The sequence below is a fragment of the Stegostoma tigrinum genome, chromosome 1 (assembly GCF_030684315.1).
Source record: "Stegostoma tigrinum isolate sSteTig4 chromosome 1, sSteTig4.hap1, whole genome shotgun sequence".
NCBI classification, from domain to species: domain Eukaryota; kingdom Metazoa; phylum Chordata; class Chondrichthyes; order Orectolobiformes; family Stegostomatidae; genus Stegostoma; species Stegostoma tigrinum.
In genome coordinates this window covers 38,136,926-38,164,256 of record NC_081354.1, presented here as the reverse complement: position 1 = coordinate 38,164,256, position 27,331 = coordinate 38,136,926, and the positions used below count along the sequence as shown (strand labels likewise).

The following is a 27,331-nucleotide window of genomic DNA, read 5'->3' as shown; positions in this document are numbered from 1 at the left end:
CCAAAGATGGAGAGAAAAGAAGATAGGTGGAGGAGAGTATAGGTGGGGAGGTAGGGAGGGGATAGGTCAGTCCAGGGAAGACGGACAGGTCAAGGAGGTGGGATGAGGTTAGTGGGTAGGAAATGGAGGTGCAGCTCGGGTTGGGAGGAAGGGATGGGTGAGAGGAAGAGCAGGTTAGGGAGGCAGAGACAGGCTGGGCTGGTTTTGGGATGCAGTGGGGGGAGAGGAAGAGCTGGGCTGGTTTTGGGATGCAGTGGGGGAAGGGGAGATTTTGAAGCTGGTAAAGTCCACATTGATACCATTGGGCTGCAGGGTTCCCAAGCGGAATATGAGTTGCCGATCCTGCAACCTTCGGGTGGCATCATTGTGGCACAGCAGGAGGCCCATGAAGGACATGTCATCTAAAGAATGGGAGGGGGAGTTGAAATGGTTTGCGACTGGGAGGTGCAGTTGTTTATTGCGAACCGAGCGGAGGTGTTCTGCAAAGCGGTCCCCAAGCCTCCGCTTGGTTTCCCCAATGTAGAGGAAGCCACACCAGGTACAATGGATACAGTATACCACATTGGCAGATGTGCTGGTGAACCTCTGCTTAATATGGAAAGTCATCTCGGGGCCTGGGATAGGGGTGAGGGAGGAGGTGTGGGGGCAAGTGTTTGTCTTGATAGAACCAAATGGCACAGTCTCAGAATTCCGAGTAGACCTGGAATGAAGAAAAAAGTTTCTTCATTCAAAGGTTAAAGAACCTGTGGATGTGGAGGCAAAACCACTGAATATAATCAAGAAAGAGGCAGATAAATATGTAGATCTTAAGACAATGAAGGGGTATGAGGAGAAGGTGGGAATATGCCATTGAGATTGCTGATAATGATTAGTTATGGTCATGTTGAATGGTGGAATTGTCTCAAAGGGCTGAATGGCCTACTCCTCCTAGTTTCTGTGTGAACTATTTGTACACCTACTAGTCTTCAATGCAGAGCACTAACTTTAAAAAGTTGAGAGTGAATTAAACCTCCAGAACTTCATGAAATTATCGCTGACTGTACTCTTGGGCACAAAGTGTGCGCAGGTGTGGAAGACGTGTGTAGAGCAGGCTCGAGCACAATTCATGGATATTGCTTTTAGCCCCAGTGCTATTCACGTTATTGACATGCAATACCTTCACTGTGGTTATTAATGTTCACAGTACTGAGCAAGGCCAAGCAGTGTCCTGATAGGAAAGTTCTGGGGCTTGGTTTGTGGCTTTGAATCAAGGTGTTGGTCACCTCATCTAATAGTTCAGTGTCATTTCTTGTTTTATAATGCTACTCTGAAGTACCTAGTGATTTATTTTTGTCTCTAAATAAATGTATATTGTTCATTTTCTTGAACTGAGGGATCAATTGCTCCATTTAAACTGAATTCCTAACGATGGCATCAATATCATTAAAAATCAAACAATTGCGAGATCGGAATAGCAGTCTTCAATTTAAAAAAAATGTTGCAAGTCCTCTATATTGAAATAACTAAAAAAATTTCATACACACTTGCAAAAATCTAATAAAAATTTGTACCTTTATATGGAGCATACTTTAACATGCATATAGTAATACATAATTATTAATATTATAGCCAGTGCTTCAGACAGTTTTCAAACTTTGAATTGTAATTTTAGGAAGTGTTTCATAGTAAGTTGACAGATATTCGAAATTAATACAATGAAACCAATGTAAATGTGTTAGACCGAATTGCACTCCATTGTTCAAGAGGGTGGGAACGGATGATGTCAATCAGCATTTGAAAACAAATGGCCGGAAATGGGAATGTTGTCTCTTCTAACAAATGCTGATGAGGTTGATGCTGGCTTGTAATGGTCTGCCCTGTAAATGTTCTCTATTGCTTTTCTTCAGGAAAATTAATCCGCAGTTTTAAATTGTAGTTTTGATCGTTTTATTTTGCAAGTCTGGCAGATGTTACACAGTTTTGGTTTCAGTGTTCCACTGTGCTTTCTCAGAAGTGTTATTGAGTTTTATGTTTTATAAGTGGATTCCCAGGAGTAATGCATGCGAGGTGTCTGAAAGGTGAGAGAAACAATGCAGTGATATTGTCAGGGACAATGCAGTTACACAAGGTAGTGGTAATTGTGGATTTGTGAGTTGAACTTCCAAATCATGTTGCAATTGTTAATTGCCTGATTAGATTGAAAATGGTGGAAATGATCATAGCTGATGGCTGCCTTATGATGACTATTGTAATTGTGATATAAGATCTATTTCTAAGCAGCTCAGAGATTGGAAAAGCAATTTATGAGAAAGGCAAGTGCAGCGTCCAGATCACATTTTTGAACACCGGAAGTTGCTGTGTCAGTGATTGGATTTGTACTCCCCCCACACACACACACACAATATTAGTCTTTTCATATTTGCTAGCAAAACAAATGAGGTTGTCCTCTGGCGCAACGTCAGTAATATATAATCTGTATCAGTTTTTAAAAATCCCAATGCAGTTAATTACCATAAAGTGGACTTGTTTAGTGAGGCTGCTGCAAATTTGGTATTTAATAGCTTTGAGGTGCATGTGTGTGTGTTTAGCTTTTGAAGAAAACAGACATATCTTCCTGTGGGCTACAGCACCCAGCAAAATGGATACTGTGAAACAGCTACTGCATGGACATATGTTTTGACTTAGTATGCATTCAGTGTCTGTGCATTGATGTGTTCAGTGAAGACTGTTTTAAGCAATTGTTGAGTTTGTTGCAGTTAATTCAGGACCTTTTCCAGGTGATGTCATTTTATCATGTATAAAGTTTTATAAACCTGCTTCATAATTGAATCTTCCTAGTGATAGATTTCGTTTTGAAACACAGCACGCAGTTAATGGATGGGCTCCCTCGGGTGGTTGGGTGGGGGCATGCAAGGTTATCTGATAGAAAACAGGCTTTCAATTATTACTTTAGCCTGGCTTACCCATCTGTTAGTTGCATCGTTGCATGTGTAACTGCTGGAGGGAAGGGAGAAGAAGAGTTTCTGAAATAACACTATCTGTTTATCGCAATACAAGAATCAGTCCAAGATGCATTGTGAACATTGTGGTTCAATTTTACTGTAGGCTATGTGCTTGGCTACAGAATCGAGTTTTCTCGGAAGATGTAGCGTTCGTTTCCTAAGGGAACTACAGATCACTTTGTGTGAAATTTTTCTTCTGTCTTTTGTGTTTTTGAAAGAAACCTTTCTTTGCTATCCAGGAAATGGCTTTTCTTGTGCGTTGCTATGCCAACTGCTTGCAGCCGTGGCCTTCTAAAGTAAGCATGATTATACAATTACATGTACAATTTTACTTTGACCTAAATAAACTTGGTAGTTTATTATTTTGCTTGTGGCTATAATGACCCCTAGTGTAGAGCTTGCCTCGTGTACAAGAAATAGAAAGTGATTGTTGCTGTCAGTGTTAAGATTAATTGCTGAAAGTTAGTTAGCTTGGCTAAGCAGGAACCAGCAGTGACCACTTTGTCAGCTCATTAGCGGCCAGGGAGGAGGTTCTTATACATACGTACAGCCCTGAATCTTTAGTTGCGAATGAAACGGGAGTATTAACAGTGCTGTAGGCTGGTTTCTCGCCCTCCTCGAATACTCCAGTACTGCATTAAGCCTTTTGAGGCAGTCTGTGCAGTCAGCCATTTTAGCTTTCTCACAACCATAGGATTTGCTGTTGTTCTAATGGAAGCTAGATGTTTACAGTGTGTTTTTTCCATTCTTTATTTGAGGTACTTATAGTTTATTTAGCCTTTTCATTATGAGGAAAAAAAAACATCTGTTCGATTGATCTTCTGTGCCAGATCAAAGCCTGTTCATAGTCACGTTAGCTGCTGCTTTTTTTATATTGTAGTGTGTGAATTGATAAGCTGATAGGAATCAGTCCATGATGTTGAAATTCAGCTTAATACACATTTCTTCATTATGAAACCATTTGCAATTGGAACTAATCATCCAGTCATGGGACAACAGGACAAAAACGCAGTGAGTATTTCACAGCAACCTACTGCTATAATTGGATATCATTTATTGGGTATTAACATATTTACAACATCACATCTTATAAATCTCTTAAGTACTGGAATTTAAAGTCAGAGTTCAGTGATGGAATAGTCTGATAGTAGAAGTACTGTTGAACTAATGGTCATTTATAAATCACAGTCTTTATAAATTAGTTCCCAAAACTCTAATTAAATTATTTAATGTATTTGTTCCTCAAAGTCTCTGCGCTATGTTGAATCTGTTCAGTGGCTTTTAACTGAGATTTTAGTTTTAATGTGGTCACTGTATTACTCAAGGATTCAAATAACCAGATGTAGGATTTGTTGAGTAGAGGTCCAAATTGCATACCTAATAACTATTGAAGGCACAATGGTACTAATTTAACACAGTACAAAAGTGGGGACAATTCATTTTTGGGTTTTGGCATGGAATTAGTCCTTACTGTTCAACTGCCTTACTGCTGAAAAACAATTATGTAGTTTGTGCATACTGTGTTAAATAATAAATGCATAACTTTTCTTGAACAATATGTAAATAATTTCTCTCAAAGAATTCATTTCAGGAAGCTTTTAAATATGAGAAGAATTTGTTTCCTCTGTCTTGAAATTAAAGATTTAAACTTTGGAAACATAAGCACCAATATACTTGTTCCACATGATAGCAAAACCATATTTTGGAGGTCATTTTATAATTCATCCCTTAAGTAAGTTAGCCTTGTCTCTATATCACTGGAATTCTCTTTATCTACAATGTGCGCATGGAATATGGTGAATGTAACTTTTATTTTGAGAAGGGTATCTGAGTTTATGTGCTGTTTTTGCCAGGAGCTGGTCAAAGGTGGCTAAGTTTTGGAGGACAGCTTTTTCATGATTAGCAAAAGTTTGTTAAGTCTTAAAAATAACATTTCCACAGTAGTTATCTAAACTAGTCTTTTTTTTTAAGCTACGGTTGATGTATGGATGAAAATGAGTAGTGGAAACTGGCAGAATTAGTAGTGATACTTTTTTAAATTGTACATGTTGATTAAAATTAATGGAATATATCAATCCAGTTGTACTGATTAGCTAGAAATGAGAGTGAAATTTAGATGTAGATTCTAGAGTAAGAGTGTCGTTCACAATGTTTTTTTATCTTAATTGTTTTTTTTATAAGTTCTTGATTATTTACAAATCCTTTAAAAGATTTTGAGTTGTCTTTCTATTCAAAGTGTTAAATCATTCCATGCATGAACTACCCTCTGTGTGTTTAAAAAAGTCACCTTCGTGTCTTTTTAAAATCTCTCTCCTCTCACTTTTTAAAAGTACACCCCCTAGTCTTGAAATCCTCTTATCCTAGGGAAAAGACATCCACTCTTGGTCCTTTCTATAGCCTTCATGATTTTATAAAAGTCCATATGGTCACCTCTCAACCACCTTAATTCCAGTGGGAAAACATGTCCCAGCCTTCTTTAAAACTGAAAACTTCCATACCTGGCAACATCCTGGTAAATCTAGCTTAATAATATCCTTCCTGTGACATGGTGACCTGAACTGGACACCGTACTCCAAAAGAGGCCCAGACAACACACTTGTTCCTGGGGTTTGCTGAAACTTAGTTACACTTAGCTGCAACAAACAAAAGCTCCTTGTTGGATTCCTTCACCTCCATTCTCAGCTACAATTAGCTGTCAGTTATTTTTCCAAGCCCGATTTACTCCTAGACATTTTTCCTGAGCCCTGACTCCAACATATTGCTCCATCTGAGTTCTTTCTTCTTGGAGCTGCCAGATTAGCAACTTTTTCAGAAGGAAACCCCCTTAATGCTATCAGTTCAATCATATTGTTAAATACTATATGTTTCAAGAGTCTTTAATTCTAACCTTATTTGCTGGTGTGCTCTTATTTTTGTACTTTGTACTTTGTCCTTTCCTGTTGCACTGATTATCATTTCCCATTACAGTGTTGCCTTGCCCTTCTCATTAACTTTGTAAATCTCCCTTCATATGAACTCATGCATCATTGCAGTTGTTCGCTACTTCTTGCCATGATATCAAAGTGGCCTGTCATTATTTTCACGGCAACCTGAAAGAAAGAGCTGTTTTATCAGTTGGTTAACAGGGATCTACAGTGCAATGTGTATTATTTCAGAAGGGCAAATGTTTACTCGTGCACACATGTGCAGCCAAACAAAATATGGATTTTTCTGCTTTACCTCCTCGATGTTTGGAGACTTCGTTTCACCTGAGAAAACATAAAGCTCATCTGTTTTTTTTCTGCATTGTACTTTTTGTTGGAGCATGTTCTTTAATGTTAAAACATGTTCTGTACTATCAGACTTTTATGCTATATTTTTGTATTCTGTATTTTGTATTTGCATTATGTTTTCAGCAATATGTTAATAAGCAGTTTTAGAAATTTATTTATTTATTATCATTTGCAGGATGTTGAGGGATAAATGGATGGCTACAAGAAAAGCTTATAGAATGATAAAGTGCAGAAAGAGGTCATTCAGCCCATTGAATCCACACTGACCCTCTGAAGAGTATCCCACCCAAACCAAACCCCCTACCCTATACCCCATAACACTACATTTACCGTGGCTAACACCCCTAGCCTTCACATCCATGGACACTACGGAAACTGGTGTAGCTGGATGAAACACCTGCAAACTCCATCTGGACAATCACCCAAGTCCAGAATCAAACCCTGGTTTCTGGTTTTGTGGGGCAGCAGTGCTGACCACTGCGCTGCCATGCTGCTCCATAAGAAACAAAGAGTCAATATCAGAATCTGGATGTGAGTTTGCTCACTGAGCTGGAAGGTTCGTTTTTCAGATGTTTCGTCACCATTCTAGGTAACATCATCAGTGAGCCTCCGATGAAGCACTGGTGTTATGTCCCGCTTTCTATTTATCTGGTTAGGTTTCCTTGGGTTGGTGGTGATGTCATTTCCTGTTCTTTTTCTCAGGGGATGGTAGATTGGCTCCAAATCAATGTGGTTGTTGATGGAGTTCCGGTTGGAATGCCGTGCTTCTAGGAATTCTCGTGCGTGTCTCTGTTTGGCTTGTCCGAGGACGGATGTGTTGTCCCCATCAAAGTGGTGTCCTTCCTCATCTGTATGTAAGGATATGAGTGATGGTGGGTCATGTCGTTTTGTGGCTAGTTGATGTTCATGTATCCTGATGGCTAGCTTTCTGCCAGTTTGTCCAATGTAGTGTTTGTCACAGTTCTTGCAAGGTATTTTGTAGATGACATTCGTTTTATTTGTTGTCTGTATAGGGTCTTTTAAGTTCATTAGCTGCTGTTTTAGTGTGTTGGTGGGTTTGTGGGCTACCCTGATGCCAAGAGGTCCGAGTAGTCTGGCAGTCATTTTGGAAATGTCTTTGATGTAGGGGAGAGTGGTTATGGTTTCTGAGCCCGTTTTGTCTGTTTGTTTGGGTTTATTGCTGAGGAATCGGCGGACTGTGTTCGTAGGGTACTCATTCTTTTTGAATACGCTGTATAGGTGATTTTCCTCTGCTCTGCCTAGTTCCTCTGTGCTGCAGTGTGTGGTGGCTCGTTGGAATAATGTTCTAATGCAGCTTTGTTTGTGGGTGTTGGGATGGTTGCTCCTGCAGTTCAGTATTTGGTCCGTATGTGTTGTTTTCTGAACTGCAGGAGCAACCATCCCAACACCCACAAACAAAGCTGCATTAGAACATTATTCCAACGAGCCACCACACACTGCAGCACAGAGGAACTAGGCAGAGCAGAGGAAAATCACCTATACAGCGTATTCAAAAAGAATGAGTACCCTACGAACACAGTCCGCCGATTCCTCAGCAATAAACCCAAACAAACAGACAAAACGGGCTCAGAAACCATAACCACTCTCCCCTACATCAAAGACATTTCCAAAATGACTGCCCGACTACTCGGACCTCTTGGCATCAGGGTAGCCCACAAACCCACCAACACACTAAAACAGCAGCTAATGAACTTAAAAGACCCTATACAGACAACAAATAAAACGAATGTCATCTACAAAATACCTTGCAAGAACTTTGACAAACTGGCAGAAAGCTAGCCATCAGGATACATGAACATCAACTAGCCACAAAACGACATGACCCACCATCACTCATATCCTTACATACAGATGAGGAAGGACACCACTTTGATTGGGACAACACATCCGTCCTCGGACAAGCCAAACAGAGACACGCACGAGAATTCCTAGAAGCACGACATTCCAACCGGAACTCCATCAACAACCACATTGATTTGGAGCCAATCTACCATCCCCTGAGAAAAAGAACAGGAAATGACATCACCACCAACCCAAGGAAACCTAACCAGATAAATAGAAAGCGGGACATAACACCAGTGCTTCATCGGAGGCTCACTGATGTTACCTAGAATGGTGACGAAACATCTGAAAAACGAACCTTCCAGCTCAGCGAGGAAACTCCCATCCAGAACCTCAACCTGAGCTACAAATCTTCTCAAAACTCTATCAGAATGTTTGTCTAGAGTGACCGTCAAGTCTCTATATTACTTGAACTTAAATTTCACAGCATTGTCATTACCGTTTGTATGAAGAATTGCTTCCTGACAGCACCATCAAATGTTCCAGCTATAATTCAGTTTAAGATAGTTATGGAAAAGGTTTAGAACATAGAACATTACATCATGGAGGATCAGTTTCAGTGAGGTGAGAGTAGGACCAGGTAAAGTGTAATTCAAGATTGCTAGGCCAAACTGATGGAACAGTGGGTTGCCTGTTAAGGAGCAGATGGTTTGTATAAATTAGATTTCTCTAGTTGACAGAAGGGATGCAGTGTGAGATGAAGATGGAAAAGAGTCATTATCTCAGGTTGATAATACAAAACAGGATCTGGCTAAATGTAAAATACTCAACAGAGAAGTGAAAAAAGTAAGAGAAGCAAAGCATGAGTATGGGAAGAGACTGGCAATCAACTTTTTAAAAAAAAAATTCCAAAAGTTATTTAAAAGGTAAAAAATTGATCAAAACTGTAGTGGCACTGATTCAGGATCAAAAGGAGATGTATGTAAGGTAGAAGGCTTGGTTCTTATTTCCTACGTACCTGCAATTAAATTACTTCACAAATGTGGATTTATTAGACAAAGCCTTGTTAAGGACAATTGATGATTAACTAAATTTTAATGGAGCATTTCAATGAAATGAAAGTGTGTTGATGAGGATAATCTAGTTAATGTCATGTGCCTGGACTTCGAAAGAGCATTTGGTATATTACTATATGACAGGAATTTTCAACAAGGTTAAATGCATGGGTGATAAGAGGCAACTTGGATTCAAAGCTGGTTAAGTAGTCGAGAACATAGCGAATGGTTGATTTTCAGATTAGCACATATATAATGGTGAGTCCTAAAGGTTGGAATTAGGACCACTGCCAACTTGATCTCTACTAATGATGTAGATTTGGGTATGCAAAGCATGCATTCCAAATCTGTATATGGCACATAATTTGGGAATATTGTGAAATTTTAGAAGGATTGATCCAAGTGTCAGTCTATACCAATATATCATCACATTATACGTAGTGGAATTTGAATTCAATAGTAATCTGGAATTAAGAGTCTAATGATGACTGTTGCCGATTGTCAGAAGAACCCATCTCGTTTACTGTTGTTCTTTAGGTAGGAAATTTACCTCCTTACTTGGTCTGGGCAACACGTGACTCCAGACCCCACAGCAAGGGGTTGGTTCTCATCTTTTGTACTGGGCAATAAAAGATACCATACATCAAAAAAAGGTAGGAGTATGTTTGAAATTTAATGTCGAGAAGTATGAAGAGATAGATTTTGGGGAAAAAGAACAAGAGGAGGCAGCATAAAATAAGCAATTCTAAAGATGATGTGGGAACAGAGAGACCTTGAAGTCTTGGAGTTATGTATGTATAAATTGTTGAAGGTGGGAAGGGAGAGTCAAAAAATAGTCAGTAAGGCATCTGGGATTCTGGGTTTCATGTGTAGCGTACTTATGTCCTCAACTGGAGTATTGATTCCAAATCAAAGCATCCATACTTTAGGAAGATTCTGAGAGACAGGGTCTGGAAAAGATTTGAAAGAATGATTCTGGAGATGAGGAATATGACTTATGATGATAGATTGAAGAAGCTGGGGTTATTCTCCATAGAGAAAGACATCTTGAAAAGAGAAGGTGTTTCCATTTTCAATCTGGTTGAGAACCAGACAGCAGACTGAGGGTGATAATGGGAACTGCAGATGCTGGAGAATCCAAGATAATAAAATGTGAGGCTGGATGAACACAGCAGGCCCAGCAGCATCTTAGGGTGATTGGTGAAAGAGACATGACAACATGAAAAATCATTTTTGTGTTGCGACCCAGTGTCTTAAGAGTGAGGTAGAGCAGATGAATCATGGTTTTCAAAAAGGTATTGGATTATATTCTGAAGAGTAGAAAAATGCAGGAGGCTCACTGGAAATGGCAAGGGTGCTATTGTGTAGTCTTTGCAGAATGCAGACAGGAGCACAACAGGGTAAATAGTTTCGTCCTGCTCAATTGTTCTATGATTCCAAATTGCAAACACTATCCAGACATGGCATAGCTGAGTCAAAATTCTGGAGCAATATATAAAAGCATTTGTGGGTAAACTTGAATCCCATTGTTTCAGGAAACTCACCATCTCTTTCATCTGAATGAGCAATAAAATTGGTTTACTGGCAAATACTTGGTTGTATTTATATTTTTTAAGAGTACAAGAGCAAAGAGATAATTATGAACTTGTACAAGCCACTGTTAGACCTCAGCTGGAGTGTTGTGTGCAGTTGTGGGTGCTCAATTATAGGAAAGATGCACATGCTTTGTAAAGTGTAGAGTGATTTACTAGAATGGTTCCAACTATAGAATCTCTATAGAAAGTGTGGCATGGAATCCCTGCAAAAAGAAGCCATTTAGTCTTTGAGACTGCACCAACCTGAAGAGCATTCCACCCAGACCTAAACCATGCCCGTAATTCCATAATTATCATGGCTAACTCACCTACCCTGCACATCCATGGAAGCTATGGGCAACTGAGCATAGTCAATCCACCTAACCTGCATATCTTTAGACTGTAGGAGGAAAACCAGAGCACCTGATGGAAACTGATGCAGCCATGTGCAGGCAGTCACCCAAGAGTGGAATAAAATCCAGTGCCTGGTGCTATGAGGCAGCAGTGCTAACTGCTGTGCCACAATGCCACTCGGCATGAGAGACTCTAGCTTTGGGAAAAGAGCCATACCACACAGAAACAGACCCTTCAGTCCAACCACCCATCCATGCCAACCAAGTTTCTCAAATTAAACTAGTCCTGCTTATCTGCATTTGGTCCATATATCTCTAACTCTTTCCAGATCATGTACCTGTTCAAATGTTTTTTAAATATTGTAACTGTACCTGCATCTACCACTTCCTCTAGCAGTTCTCCCCATATACAAAGCATCCACTGTGCAAAAATGTTGCCCCTTAGGTCCCTTTTAAATCCTTCTCTGCTCACCTTAAAAATATGTCCCGTAGTTTTAAACTTTCCAGTTCTAGGGAAGAAACCTCTGCCCTCACTTATTGATAAAATCATGAGGAATTTATGAAAAAGGTCCGCTCTCAATCTCCACTGCTGCAGTGGAAAATATCTTGGTTTATCCAGCCTATCCTATGATCCAAACCTTCCAGTCCCAGTTACACGCTTGCGAGTCTTTTCTGCACCCTCTCCAATTTATTAATATCCTTACTCTAGCAAGTAACCCAAGGGTTGCTCAATGTTGCTTAGACCACTAATTTATAAAACTGATTATTCCAAGAAAAAAATACAATAAACTAATGGATTATTTTACTTAAATGGGACATTTATGTTTCTAAACCACAGACCTGCATTCTGCTCGTGCTCTACTCTTGTCCTCTCTTGGATTTGATTTTCAGGCATACATCCACATCCCTCACTATTCAGATTGTAGTAGGCTTCATCCAACCTCCTCTTGTGGTATGGTTGAAGAAGCTGATAAAACTGTCACAGAAAACTGTTTAGATTGAAGAAATTGGGATTGTTCTCCATGGAGAGGTATTGACAAAGTAGATCTGATCGAGGTTTTCAATATCATGAGTGAAGTGGACAGTAGATCAGGTGAAGCTGTTTCCACTTGAGATGGCAAAGATTTAAAATAATGTTCAAGTAAAGCAAGGGTGATGTGACTAAAAATGTCTTCACACAGTCAGTTGTTAGGACATGGAATGTGTTGTCTGGAAAAGATGAGGCAGTTTCGATTTGAGGCATTCAAGAGGGCATTGGATGACAGTGGAATTGCCCTATGTAATAGAGCTGATGCATGCACAAGGGGCCGAATGGCCGCCTCCTGCACTGTAATTATTTTAACTGAGATCTCTTCAGTTGGGAAAGAAGGAAGATCTATCAAATGCCTCCTCAAGTGCACTTCTTATCTCACTTCCATTCACCCAGTTTCTCTCTCACTGTCACATCTGTTCAGATAATACACCCATTCAAACCAGTGCTTCTGATATGTCAGTCTTCTTTGGACAAGCTTGGCTCCAATGAACGATTGAGGGTGGGTTGCAAACAGTGTTTCCATTAGTTTACCAGATAGTGTGCCAAATCTGGCTTCAGTTTGGTCACTGTACTTTTGCCCTTTCGTCCTTCCTGACTTAAGCAAATGCCAGTTTCGAGGCATACTGTCAGCAATCTGTACCCAGAATAGTATCATTGATTAACTACCTTCTCTTGATATCAGCCCTACTTGCAAAACATAGGATGGAATCCAGCACTAGTAATGGCAAGTAAAGAAACAGCATATGCATTCAAAGAGGTCTTTTTGACAGATTAATGAACAGCTGCCGTCCGAAAGCAAAAACAAGGCCAGCACATGCAGAGGAGAGAAACCGTTTGTAATATTCCATTGGCTGTACCCACAAACTGTGCTGCACATTTAATACCTTCTGTCTTCTGCCTTTCACAGAATTTCACCTGTACATTTTCTACATTTCACCTATGTTTAAATTTTTTTAATGAAGTTTCTATCTATTCCTTTAGTTCTGTTCAGTCAAAGGCAACACTAACTGTATTAACAATAAATCATTAACTGTCTCTTCAAAGATGCTGCCAGACTGAATATTTCTAGTATTTTCTGTTCTTATCTCAGATTTCAAATACCTATAGTAATTTGCTTTTGGATTAATGCTAAATTAACTTAGTTTTGTTATATTTACCTGCCACATGATTGATGTAATTATAATCAGGATAGTAGAAACAACTCTGAATAGCCTCCTACCTCTGCTTGAAGTTTCTAGTTTTATAACTTCTGAACAAGGTTGAGGAAGACCTTCCAGATTTTTAAAATGAATATTTTTGCATCCTTTATCATGATTTTAAGAGATCTTGTTATGAGGGAAGATTCTAGTTTCCTACAGAAAGTAGGACACATAAGCAGGTGGGCATGTACTATTAAAGTTAAACCACATTTTGACTTCTAAATATTCCCTTTCATCGGGAATTCATTTGTGCACTACTTAATTTAAAATTCATATGTTGACACTGAATTCTTTTTGTAATTCTTCATTGGCTTAGTATGCATATGTGAGCTGGTCATTTCCATGGTTATTTTCTGGCCAACAGCAAAACAGAGGTGATCAAATTAAAATGACGTAAAGAGTCAACATGATGAATAAGTTTGTAACACTTCTGTGACTGCATAAGCCTATCCCAGACAGGATAGATTGGAATTTTTGCTCTAGGCGAGGGCTCTTAAGGTTTGTAAATAGAATTAACCCTGGTAGTTCCCATACTGCAAAGTGTAATACCCAGCAACAGAGAGATATCAAACAAAAGTCTTCAAACTCAACACCAACAGCAGTTGTTTGGCAACTCTGCTCTCTGAAGCCATTAGGCAACTAAAACTAATAATGTACAGTAGGTAATAGAAAATTCAGGCTGATGCAGTTAAGAATGTTCTTTGAATTGAATTAAGCTTGTTTCTGGCAGCTGCCACTCTAACACTTTGCAGTGACATGGTAGTGTAAAACTGTTTTGGTATGATTACATGGCATTGATAATAAACACTGACATAAATCAAATAACCCTTCTAGAAAGAAAAGGAGAGGGGGAAATTTATAACTGAGCAAAAGTTTGGGTCCTGGCAACATTCTGACAAATAGTACTGATGAATTGTGCTCCAGAACTTACTGTATCCCTAGTCAAATTTGTGCAGTAGAGTTACAGCACTGGCACCGGACAATGTGAAAAATTGCCCAGCTATGTCCTGTACACAAAAGGCAGGACAAATCCTTCTGGCCGGTTACCAATCCATCGGTCTGCTCTCAGTCATCAGTGCGCGAAGGTGTCATCAACAGTGCTATCAAGTACCACTGTGACTGAATCAGTCCATGTTCAAGTGCAATGAGACCTCATCAGTATTCAGGCTTGGACTGACAAATGGCAAGTAACATTCACACCACACAAATGTCAGGCAATGACCATCTCCAGAAAGATAATCCAGCCATGCCTCTTGACATGCAATTGCAGTGCCATCACTCCATTTCCCCATTATCAACATCCTTGTGGTTATCAATAACCAGAATCTCAACTTGGCTCATCACATAAACAGTGTGGCTACAAGAGCAGGTCAGCGGTTAGGTATTCTGCAGCGCATAACTCACCATCTGACTCCCCAAAGCCTGTCCACAATCTGAGACACAATTTAGAAGCATGGTGGAATACTCTCTGCTTGCCTGGATGGGTGCAGTTCCAACAGCAGTCAAGAAGCTTGATACAATTCAAAACTAAGTAGTCTGATACCACATCCACACTCCCCTCCGTAGTACACACCATTACTACAGGGTGTCGATCTACAAGATGCACCGCAGACGTTCACCAGTGATACTTAGACAGCACCATCAAAATACATGATCACTTCCATCTAGAAAGACAATGGCAGCAGATACGTGGATAGGAACTTGCAGATGGAGGCATCCCCAAGTTACTCACCACCCTGACTTAAAAATATATTGCTGTTCCTTCACTGTTAGTGAGTCAAAATCCTTGAATTACCTCCCTAAAGGCATTAAAAGTCAGGCTGCAGCATGTAGTCTGCTGTGGTTCAAGAAGGCAGCTCTCCACCACTTCTCAAGGGCAAGTAGGGACGGGCAATACATGCTGGCCAGCCAGCGAAGCCCCCAACCCACAACTGCAAAAAAAAACTTAAGTCATGCCTGTGGTTCAGCTACAACATTACTGTCATTTTGTCAACTGTACAAAAAGAAATGGCCAAGGAACTGAATACATACTTCGGTTCTGTCCTCACAAAAGAGGACACAAATTAGTTAGCAGAATTGTTGGAGGAGGCAGGATTTAGTGAGAGGGAAGAGCCAAGGGAAATCAGTATAAGTAATTGTCTGTGTGGAGTTTGCACATTCTCCCTGTGTCTGCGTGGGTTTTCTCCGGGTGCTCTGGTTTCCTCCCACAGTCCAAAGATGTGCAGGCTGGGTGGATTGGCCATGCTAAATTGCCCGTAGTGTTCAGGGGTGTGTGGGTTATAGGGGGATGGATCTGGGTGGGATACTCCAAGGGGCGGTGTGGACTTGTTGGGCCAAAGGGCCTGTTTCCACACTGTAGGGAATCTAATCTAGTAGAGAAATGGTGCTGGAAATGTTGTTGGAATTGAAGGATAATAAATCCCCAGGACCTGATAATCTACATCCCACAGTACTTAAGGAAGTAGCTCTGGAAATAGATGCATTGGTGGTCATCTTCTAGGATTCTGTGGACTCTAGAACAGTCGCTGCAGGTTGGAGGATGGCTAATGTCACTCCAATATTCAAAAAGTGAAGTAGAGAGGAAACAGGGAATTATAGACCTTTTGAGACATTGGTAGTGGGGAAGATTCTCAAATCCATTGTCTAGGATTTTGTAGCAGAGCATTTAGAAAGCAGTGGCAGGATCAGACAGAGCCAGTATGGATGTATGAAGGGGAAATCTATGAAGATGTAACCAATAGAGTTGACAAGGGGGACCCCATCAACTTAGTTTATTTGGACTTCCAGAAAGCATTTGATAAAGTCCCACATAAGAGATTAATGCGCAAGATTATAGTGCAAGGGATTGGAGGAAGTGTATTGAGATGGACAGGAAATTGATTGGCAGAGAGGAAACAAAGAGTAGGAATTAATGGGTCCTTTTCAAATTGGCAGGCAGCAATAGTGAGATGCCAGAGGGATTGGTGCTATTTCAGCTATTCACAATATACATTTATGATTTGGATGCGGGAACAAAATGTAACACTTCCAGGTTTGCAGATGATACTAAATTGGGTGGGAAGGTGAACTGTGAGAATGCAGAGATCCTTCAGCATGATCTTGACAGGTTGGTGAGTGGGCAAATCAATGGCAGATTCCAGTATAATTTGGATATGTGTGAGGTTATTCACTTCAGGAGCAAAAACAACAAGGCAGATTACTACCTGAATGGCTGTAAATTGGGGGAGAGCTGAGTGTAGAGTGGCACCGGGGGTTCCATGTACACCAGTTGCTGTGCAGGTGCAGCAGGTAGTAAAAAAGGCAAATGGTGTGTTGGCTTTCATTGCAAGAGGTTTCGAGTACAGGAGCAGGGATGTGTTGTTGCAGTTGTACAGGACCTTGTGAGACCACACCTAGAATATTGTGTGCAATTTTGGTCCCCTTTTCTAAGGAAGGATGCTCTTGCTCTGAGGGTGCGCAGCGACAGTTTACCAGGCTGATTCTAGGGATGGAGTGTCTGACATATGAGGAGAGATTGATTAGATTGGGATTGTTTTTGCTGCAGTCCAGATGAATAGGGGGGGGTTTCATAGAGACTTACAAACTTCTAACATGACTGGAGAGGGTAGATGCGGGTGGAATATTCCCGATGGTGGGTGTGTCCAGAACCAGGGATCACAATATGAGGATTCCGGGTTATCTATTTAGGACAGAGATGAGGAGACGTTTCTTCACCCAAAGAGTGGTGAGCCTGTGGAATTTATTATCACAGGAAGTAGTTGATGCCAAAAAATTGAATGTATTCAAGAGGTGACTGAATATAGCACTTGGGGCAAATGGGATGAAAGGTTATGGGGAGAAAGCAGGATTAGTGAATTGGACAATCAGCCATGATTGTAAAGAATGGTTAAGCAGACTCCAAGGGCCTAATGGCCACCTCCTGATCCTATCTTCTATGTTTCTATGTAAACAACCACAAGAATAGACTGTGTTTGAGTGAAAAGATTTACAAATAATTCCTTTTTCCAATTTTCTTCTTGTTCTTGCATATGCATTTGGTGGATTTTGCCATGCTTTCTAATTTAAGTTGCATGTTTATTTGTGATGCGCTCATCTTTTGATGTAGGTTTTTTCCCCAGCGGGGCATGAAACTGAGACACAACCATTCCACAGGCTCCTTTACAATAATAGGAATTATTTTGAGCAGCCTTAGACAGGTATTCAATATTTAATGTGTTATAGTGGAAAGTAGAATCACTGGCTGAACTTAAATGATGCTGTCTTTGTTGACCTGGAAATTAAATAGTTTTGCATATCATTGTGCGTCTTCAGTAAAAATAAATTGTGTGCACAAGTTTCCATGATGTTTCTTTCTTCCCAAGGAATTTCAAAAACGTGTGGTTAACTGTATTAGTGTTTTGAAGTGCGTGGAAGAAAAGCTTCTGAGTTTCAATGATGCCATTGAAAAGTTGTCAGTTTAAGGATTATGACATGAGCTGCACTAAAACTAATTTTTGACAATGAGAAAATGCTGTTTTGGGATGTCACATAATCCTAGTGTTTTTTCAAAAGCATTTTTTGTAAATTGCTAAGTTTGTTAGAAATGCACAATATTCCGTTTTAAGGACATGATGGAAACCAGGTTCATATTGTATCAGTGATAATGGGGACCGCAGATGCTGGAGAATCCAAGATAACGAAGTGTGGAGCTGGATGAACACAGCAGGCCAAGCAGCATCTCAGGAGCGTCTCATCAGAGATGATGATGATGAAGGGTCTAGGCCCGAAATGTCAGCTTTTGTGCTCCTGAGATGCTGCTTGGCCTGCTGTGTTCATCCAGCTCCACACTTTGTTATCATGGAAACCAGGTTGACAGTTTTGGAGTAAAACTAGTTCTGAGGGTTTTTGAGTAAACTTGAGAAATAAAATCAGCAATATTATTGGAAAGTGACAATGTAGAACATTTAAAATAGTTTTCAGCAGAGTGCAGCAAAAATATATTCCACTTAAAAAAAACAAATAAAGAGGCTAAACACTTGTGATTGTCTATGGATGATTGAAGACATAAGGGAACAATTGAGACTTAAGTAAGAGACATTCATACAGCAGAGTATGCATGCTAAGAGGCAATATAAAGGGGATAGGAGAGAAATAAGGAAAAGCAGTTAGGCAAGCAGGAACCAAAATTGTCAATAAACATGTTATAAATTAGTAAAACATTTTACATGATAATTTAAAAATATGAAGACCTTGATAGAAATATGACCATTTTGATTATTGACTAACGACAAGCAGAATAAAATCAGAGATGCTGATGATTGGAAAGGCAAGAAACAGTTCTTTTGCCTAGAACGGTTAGGCATAATGTTGAATAATGTGATGATTAATGAAATAAATAGATTTAAATAACGAAGGGATGTATTGCATTCTGTCAAGAGAGTTCTGACCTGGATGCATTTCGTGCACCTGTTTTAAGAGATTTTGGAGAAGAAAATAGTGTAGTATCAGATGATTGCAGGATAGCTTAGCATGTCTAAGAATTTATAGACCTATCGGCTTAACATCACTGATGAAGATATAATGGAATCGTAGGAAGGAACGGAAAGAAGAACATTTAGAAATTTAAAAACATGGTTATAGATAGTCAGTATTGATGTTAGATGGGAAAATCTTGTTACAGCAACCGAATGGAACCTTTTCAGGTGATAAGAATGAACTTGTATGTAGTAATACGTTAGATATAATTTATCTGGATGTTCACAAGGCCTTCAATAAGATGACCTATAATAAGCGAATTAATAAGATCAGAAAATTTTGACTCAAGATAAGTGACATAATAAATGACCAACTGGCTTGAAGACAGAAAGTAGAGAGTGGAGTAAATTGTAGTTATTCGGAGTTGCAAAAGGTAGGAAGTGGTGTTTCACAGTATTCAGTGTTGGGATCACTGTTATTCTTTGTTTTCATCAATGATATTGATTTTCAAATCAAAATTACAGTTACCAAGTTTGGAGGTGACACCAAATTGTGGGGTTTGGGGGCCGTGGGGTGGGGGGTAGAGATGTCGGGGTTGTTAACATAGCAATAAGTTACAAGAAGACATTAATAAACTTGTAAAATGAGCATATAATTGTCAGATGACATTCAATACAGGAATAAAGGGTAAAATTACATAAATCATCAAATGTGGAGCACAGGCTGGGAAATTGTATTAAATTTAGCTGGCCTACATCCTAGGCAACTGCATACAGTTCTGCTTTCCACACTGTAAAAAGGATGTAAAGCAGTCAAGAGGGAACAATGAAGATTTTAAAAAATGAAAAGAGGGTTCTGATCTGATAGACTAGATTTGGTATGGAGCTACAGCAGGATCTGTTAAATATCATTCTTACCTAGTTTATTAGCTTCAAATCAGGCAGGCGAACAGTAATGTACTAGGGCTTTGCTGTGGGGATTGCAGGAAGGGTTGGCAGTCTTGTATAGTCCTTCCTCAATGAACAAGTTACCATGTATGCACCAACTTCTTTTGCCTACCCAAACAGAAATTGTTGGAAAAGCCCAGCAGGCCTGGCAGCATTTGTGGAGAGAAATCAGAGTTAACTTTTCGAGTCCAGTGACCCTTCCTCAGTACACTTTTACTGAATAGGGTCTTGTGTGTGAATGTACGTACCTTCTGTCATGTTGCCAATTTTTAATCTTAAGTCAATTTCCTTTATATTTCAGATCAGCCAGGAATTGTTTGAGTAAATGTCATCCAATAACAATCACATCTGATGCTGGATTCTGTCTTCTGAGTTTTCTGAGCACAGACTAAGTTGATTATGCTATCTACAGCAGACAAAGCAAGGATCATGCTGTTTGAAGTGGCCTGTCAGTTGTTGGGATATATGGCCTACATACCTAGCATCACACCAGCACTGAAATTAATGTACCACATCACATGTTTGCATAGTAGGTAGAATGTATCTTTGGCTTGTTGGTAGAATTTTACAGCCATTGAGAATTTTTTTTGTGAGTTTGCAAATAGGGTTGATTTTGTAACAAAAACAAATAGCTGGAGAAACTTGGCAGGTCTGACAGTGTCTGTGAAGAGAAAGCAGAGTTAATGTTTCAGGCCCAACAACCCTCCTTCAGAACAGATAGTAGCTAGGTAAATGTGGTTAACGTGCTGAAGATGGGGTGACAAGGGTAAAGACGTAAGCAGTAGGTAGAGATGGAGCTCAGAGAGAATTACAGTTAGGCATACAAGTAGTACAATTAGGCATACAAAAGGACGTATAATAGTGGGTCAGGTAGAAAGAAGAAATGCTATTGGGGACCATAAGATTAGTGATCATCATGGACACAGCAGCCTGACGTTCAACGATGGGTGAGCATGGTCCAGAACGAATAGGAGGACGTGCTCAAGAGCTGGCGGTCAGCCTCTGCAACGTCCAAGTCTTTACGCCAGACAACAACAACAGCCCCTTGAGAAATTAAGGTAACCAATGTCACGTCAACAGTTCTCAGTGAAGTAGTTGAGTACAGGCAAAGGAGGGGTCCAGGTGCAGGGTGAATGTCAGAAGTGGGCTAAGAGGTCTACGGGATTGGAAGAGAATTCTTGTCCAAAGAATTATGCGCGAAGGTGAAAGCAATAGAAGAAGAGTTCAAAGTCATGTCGTGCCTTAAATTTGTTGAAGCGGAAACACAGAGGGTTAAAACTAAAGGCCTTTGCTGTGCACAAAATGCTCAGCATCAGATAGTGGGAGGTATTTAATATCACCTAGAAGGGGCGGTAAATACCCGACAAGAAATTGAGTTATGAGAAAAGGATTGAGGAAGAGGAAAGGAGAGGGAGGGGCAGCTCAAATAGACATGGATACTTTTATGATAATAAAATGTGAGGCTGGATGAACACAGCAGGCCAAGCAGCATCTCAGGAGCACAAAAGCTGACGTTTCGGGCCTAGACCCTTCATCAGAGGCTCTCTGATGAAGGGTCTAGGCCCGAAACGTCAGCTTTTGTGCTCCTGAGATGCTGCTTGGCCTGCTGTGTTCATCCAGCCTCACATTTTATTATCTTGGAATCTCCAGCATCTGCAGTTCCCATTATCTATCATGGATACTTTTATGTTTTTGCAGCTTGCACTCCTTAATGCCTGAAAGGAAAGGAAGAAAAACCTCTTGTCAGAACTTTGAATGAACCAGAGAATGGGGGCAGGGCAGCTCTGAAATAACGTGAGATGGTGCTGATGAAGAGGGAGGTTGAGACTGTACATATAGCAGCACATGTCACTGTGTGGGGATCTCAGGTCATGGTAGTACAGATGTGTGAGAAGCGTTGTGTGGAGATACCTGTGATCCTGGGTGGATTTCAAACATGAAGGATGAACCTTCAATTGGAATCCATGTAGAGTGAGCCTAAGCTGCAGACAGTTGCTGAACAATAAGATGTGCCTGTGAAAGTGAGTTTGGCAAATACCTCGTCAAATACTGAAAATGAAAACAAAGTTAATGATGGTGAACAAGAAGAAAAATTAGAATGGAAATGTTGCCAGAGAGAAGAACAGAATTTCTTCAAACTGGGCTTCCAGATGAAGAGCCTTGAGCTTTGTTTTGCCATTTTTGCTTCCTCTAGATTTGATTGCTACTACATTCTTCATTATAAATTTTCCGTCCGTTGCACACTCATTGAGATTATCAATCCCCTGTTCCCTACCCTGCACCTCTGCCTCTTGTTTGTTTTTGATTCTTTTAAAGCTCCCCTTCAATTTGAAAACCCTTCTCCCACACCTGCAACACTAGTTAGTTTAAAGCCTGTCTACAACCCTAGTTATACGATTCACTAGGTCACTGGCCCCAGTTATGGTTCACATAAAGCGGTCCAATCAGAAAAGCAGTCTTTCCCAGTAATATTACAAGTGCTCCATGAATCTGAACCCATTTCTGTCACACCAGTCTAACAGCCCCACATTTACCCCGGTAATTTATTGACTCTACGTGAGCCATAGAAAATGAGTGTATTGTGCAGGGGATTATCATCTCTGTGGATCTGCTATGTAATTTAGCCTTGATCTGCTCATAATTCCTCAGCAGAACCTCTTTCCTAGTCCTGCCTTTGTCGTTAGTACCTGTGTGGATTTCTCCTTCCACTCCAAGTTCCTCTCCATCTCAGAGGAGATTTTATTACCTTGGCACCCGGTAGGCAAAACAGCCTTAAGAACTGTCCATTTTTGCAAAGAACAATATCTGTTCCCCTGACTATGCTGTCTCCTATTGCTGCAACATTTTTCTTTTCTCCACTTGAATCGCATTCTCTACCATGGTATTGTTCACTCGTTTCCCTTTACAGCCTGTACCCTTATCCACACCAAGAGCAAGAACCCACCATATCCTCCTTGCAGTCTGTGTGCATCCACAATATGAGAGGAGGATCAACTGGAATATAAATGTTGCATAGACTAGTTGGGCCTGTTGCTGTGTAATGTAAATACAGAAATTTCAAAACAAATCAAACATAATACAGATGTATCACTGTAAAGATTAGGTTACATTAATTTGAAAAGCACAAATCTGCTGGGCACTATTATGTACAACGAAAAGAGGCTGGCATGAAATTTATGCCCTCATCCTAAACTAGTGGTTCTGAAACCATTTCCAACTGGTGGAATCACCTTTAAAATAACATACATTGCATATAGTACTGTTGGCTGTGAAGGGTTACTTGTTTTGCTTAGTTAATCATTCTCAACTGTAGTGACTTCACACAGGCACTTTGGTTGACCCCACAGCTGTTTGCTATGCAGCAGAAATAATTGCTGTTTTCTGTTCAGCAATCTCTTCTAATAAGTGTCCACATTGAGATTAGATAAAGGCAAGATTGGGCTCTGATTTGAATTGCCATGACTCAATGAATCCTTATACTAGTTTCAAATTAGACACAAAAACATCGCCATTGAACTATAGTTAATATTAAGTAGCTCTCTACTTCCACAAAAAACGTGCAAATATTAAAAATGGCTGGAACTTTAGAGATCAATGTTTAGGTCTAATTCAGTCGAGTGTACTGTATTATAATGGAAATATCAAGGCATTGTCAATGTAACATAAGTTGAGTTCTTCCACCTATGCTCCAAAAGGTACTGATCTCTGTTCATTCTAGGCTTTTATCAAGTTTGATTATTTTAAGAGAAAGACTTGTATCTATGTTGCTCCTTTCACAATCTCTAGACATTTCAAAGTACTTTGAGTCAAATACCTTAACTGTTATGATATAGCATCATGCAGTTTGTGCAAGGTCCCAAAAACAACAGTGACAATAATGAGGTAATCTGTTTTTATGTTGCTTGCAGAACGATGAAAAATGACCATAACATTGCAGAACTTAGCTATTATTTTCAAAGTAGGTGAATGAGATTTTTAAATCCAGCTGAGAAATTGACAGTATGTTTTGACAGCTGAGTGCAACACTTCCTCAGTGCGGAATAGAGTACCAGCCTAGAATTTGTGCTCAAATTCCTGGATTCAGAGATGATTGTGCTACCCACTAAACCATATATGGCTGTAAATGATTATCATGTGTAACTCTGACAGTATCTGATTTTCAGGTGCCAAGATGGTCAACTGAAATTAGCCTGATCTTATGCATCTTTCATCTGAAGCCATTGAGAAATGACTTCAAGCAAAAGAACATCCATATTTTCTTGTATCCCTAATTCAAGGATGCTGGTACCAGTTCTTTTGTACCTTCTGATTTGAAATCTTGACCATCTGGTTTGAATGATTCAGTGTTCCATATTTTGATTTTTAATATCTGAGCAATTGGGAAAGGTTGATAGAGAGAATAGTACTGTATTGGACATCCATTTGTCAATTACATTATCTGTTCTTTGGCTGCAGCATGACAGGGGATGTGACTTGGAAACATTTGAGACCCCATACTAAATTAAATTTTATTCACCTTTCTGGAAATCTGAAACTTGGTTTAAAAAAAATCAACTATAACAATCAACTGTAACAATGGCATGTCTACAGTAATGAATAATGGAACTCAATCTTGGGAGCAGGGTGTCAAATTTGTGAATTGTGGTAAATCTGGAGATCTGAGACCAAAAGAAGTATTAATGCGAGAATTGATAAACAGCACCACAGCATGACATAATAGTTTACTGTTAGATTTGTATTCTATTCCAACCGATAAGACTAGAAGTTACGAAAATAGTAAAAGAATAGAACTGAAGACTGTATATTTGAATAAGTGTAGGGTTGATACACTGAAATAAGTGTAATCTGATAGCCACTGCACACGCATTGAGGCATGATGATCTGAATTATTACCTGAATCTTGAAAGATACTGGACATCTGGGAAGGATAGGAAAGTAGAAGAAACTGGAGGTCTGGGTTTGCTGGGTAATCATGGTAGTAGCAGAATAAGACGATAATGCCATAAGAAACAGGAGCAAGAGGAAGTTGTTCAACCCTCTGAGGTCATTCGGCCATTCTATAGGATCATGGCTTATGCACCACTCCTCATGTTCAGTTTGCTGCCCTTTCCCTATAACTCATGCTTTCTCAGCTGGGGTGTAACTTTAAAGATTTCTCAAAGAAACATTTCCTGTACTTATGAATGGCTTTTCATATTGTGTTTCAACTTAAGTATAAATTGACTTGTGGACAGATTTGAATGGAAACCGTTGGCAACTTGGGGACTGCCAGTACACGATTTGGATGAAGAAACAGAAAGTATGGTTGCCACATTTGCAGATGATACAAAGACAGGCAGACAAGTAAGTTGTGAAGAGGCCATAAGGAGGCTTTGAAAGGGTATGGGTAGGCCATGTAAGTGAGCAATGATGAGGGAAATAGAGTATAATATGCAAGAATGTGAAATTATCCATATTCATAGAAACCCTACAGTGTGGAAGCTGTAGCTGTCAGTAGAGTCCACACTGATCCTTCGAAGAGCGTCCACATTGATCCTCCACCCCCAATCACACTCTATCCTGGTAAAGTTTCATTTCCCATAATCCACCTAGACTGCACATCCTTGTACACTCTGGACAACTTAGCATGGCCAGTCCAGTTAACTTGCACGTCTTTGGACTGTGGGAGGTAACTGGAACACCCAGAGGAAATCCATGCAAACAGGGGAAGAATGTATAAACTCCACACAGACAGTCGCCCAAGGGTGCAGTCGGACTCGAGTTCCAGGTGCTGTGAGGCAACAATTCTAACCAGAGGTGTTAGCTCACATTCTGCGGGTTCAGGATGTGTGAATGTAGTGTCTACCAAGTGGGTTGTTTTATTTTGGATGTGGCAAGTTTCTTGAATTATTGGAGCTGTACTCATCTAGACATGTGAACAGCATTCCGTCATACTCCAGATGTTTCATCTTGATTGTGGACAAGCTTTGGGGAGTGAGGAGGTGAGTTGCTCACTGGAGAATTCCTAGCTAAGGACCTGCTTCTCTATCCATGATAATGGCTAGTCAAGCTCAATTGTGGTCAATGGTAACCCTCAGAATGTTGATAGCAGGGATCTAGCAATGGTAACACTATTGAATGTCAAGGAATGCTGGTTAGATTCTCTTCCTATTTTGGGGCTCATCATTGCCTGGCACCTGAGTGGCATAAATATTATTTGTCATTTGTCAGTCCAAGTAAAAACTTAGAAAATAGGAGGAATAGGCCATCTGGCTGTTCAAGCCCGGTCTACCATTCAGTATGATCATGGCTGATCGTCGAACTGTTTCTGCTTTCTCTCTACATCTTCTGATCCCTTTAGATAAAGCGTTATACCTCCTCCTTGAAAATATTCAATGTTTGATCTCAACCACTTTTTGTCGCACATCCTAGGTTAATAGATTTCTCTTCATTTCAGTCCTAAATAGCCTACCCTGTATCCTTAAATGGTGACCCCTGTTTCTGGACTTTCTGTTCATCAGGAACATCATCTTATGTTTATCCTGTTGGACTTTATAGCTCTCCCAGGGTCGCAAAACTCCCTTGTGTATAGTCCTGACTGATCCACTTTCTCTTCATATATCTGTCTAGCCATCCCAGAAATCAGTTTAGTAACCTTTGTTGCACTCCCTTCTTAATGAGACATCCTTTCTTAGATAAGGAGACCAAAACTGTCTCACCAAGGACCTATAAAATTGCAGCAAGGAATTCCTGCTCCTATCATTATGAAGGCTATCATATCATTTGTCATCTTTATTGCCTACAGCACTCTTACATTCAGTGACTGTTACACAAGGACACACAGGTCTCATTGCACCTGCCCCTTTTCCAGTCCATTACGATTCAGATAATCTGCCTTTGTGTTATTGCTGCCAAGTGGACTTCTGTTTTGACATCAAAAACAAAGTTGCTGCGGTTCCTCAGTTCTGAGGAAGGGTCAGCAGACCTGAAACATTAACTCTGTTTTTTCCTTCACAGATGCCATCAGACCTGCTGAGCTTTTCCAGCAACTTTGTTTCTGTTCCTGATTTACAGCATCCGCAGTTCTTTCGGTTTTTTTCTTTTTTGAGATGAGACAAGTCCAGAGGCAGTATGTTCCTGTTGGGGTGAAGGGCAAGGCTGGTAGGTGTAGGGAATGCTGGATGACTAGAGAAACTGAGGTTTTGGTCAAGTAAAAGAAGGAAGCATAGGTTGGGTGAAGACAGTATGTGTATACTTAGGAGGGAAATCAGGAGGGCAAAAAGGGGATGCGATACTTTTGGCAGATAGGTTAAGTAGAAACCTAAGGGATTCAACAAATACATTAAGGACAAAAGAGTAACAGGGGAGAGAAGAGGGCCCCTTAGAGATCAGCAAGGCTGCCTACGTGTGGAGCCCCTAGAGATGGGGGAAATATAAAACAAGTATTTTGTGTGTTTACTGTGAAGAAGGATATGGAAGATATAGAATGTGGGGAAATAAATCATGACATCTTAAAAAAAAAAGTCCATATTACAGAAGAGGATGTCGTGAAACACACAAAGATGGATAAATTCCCAGGACCTGATTCAGGTGTACCTTAGAAATCTGTGGGAAGCAAGGGAAGTGATTGCTGGGCTCCTTGTGGAGATATTCGTATCGTTGATAGCCACAGATGAGGTGT

The 27,331-nt window shown here is 40.1% G+C and overlaps 1 protein-coding gene across 15 annotated transcripts in view; it reads left to right on the top strand.

Annotated features, from left to right (window-relative positions):
- Nucleotides 1-27,331, top strand: part of rapgef2b (Rap guanine nucleotide exchange factor 2b) — a 387,135-nt gene that overhangs the window by 226,595 nt on the left and 133,209 nt on the right. The window contains exons 1-2 of one of the 15 annotated variants that reach the window (XM_048527115.2): nucleotides 3,501-3,992; nucleotides 24,906-25,014. The exons of 9 other annotated variants lie outside the window; for them this stretch is intronic. In XM_048527115.2, the coding sequence (XP_048383072.1) occupies nucleotides 24,973-25,014 (42 nt within the window). In that variant the 5' untranslated portion in view covers nucleotides 3,501-3,992; nucleotides 24,906-24,972. Of the gene's footprint in view, nucleotides 1-3,208; nucleotides 3,278-3,500; nucleotides 3,993-24,905; nucleotides 25,015-27,331 lie in introns of those variants that run through there. 5 more of the 15 variants (XM_048527094.2, XM_059644762.1, XM_048527105.2 and 2 more) reach the window with 5 other exon arrangements.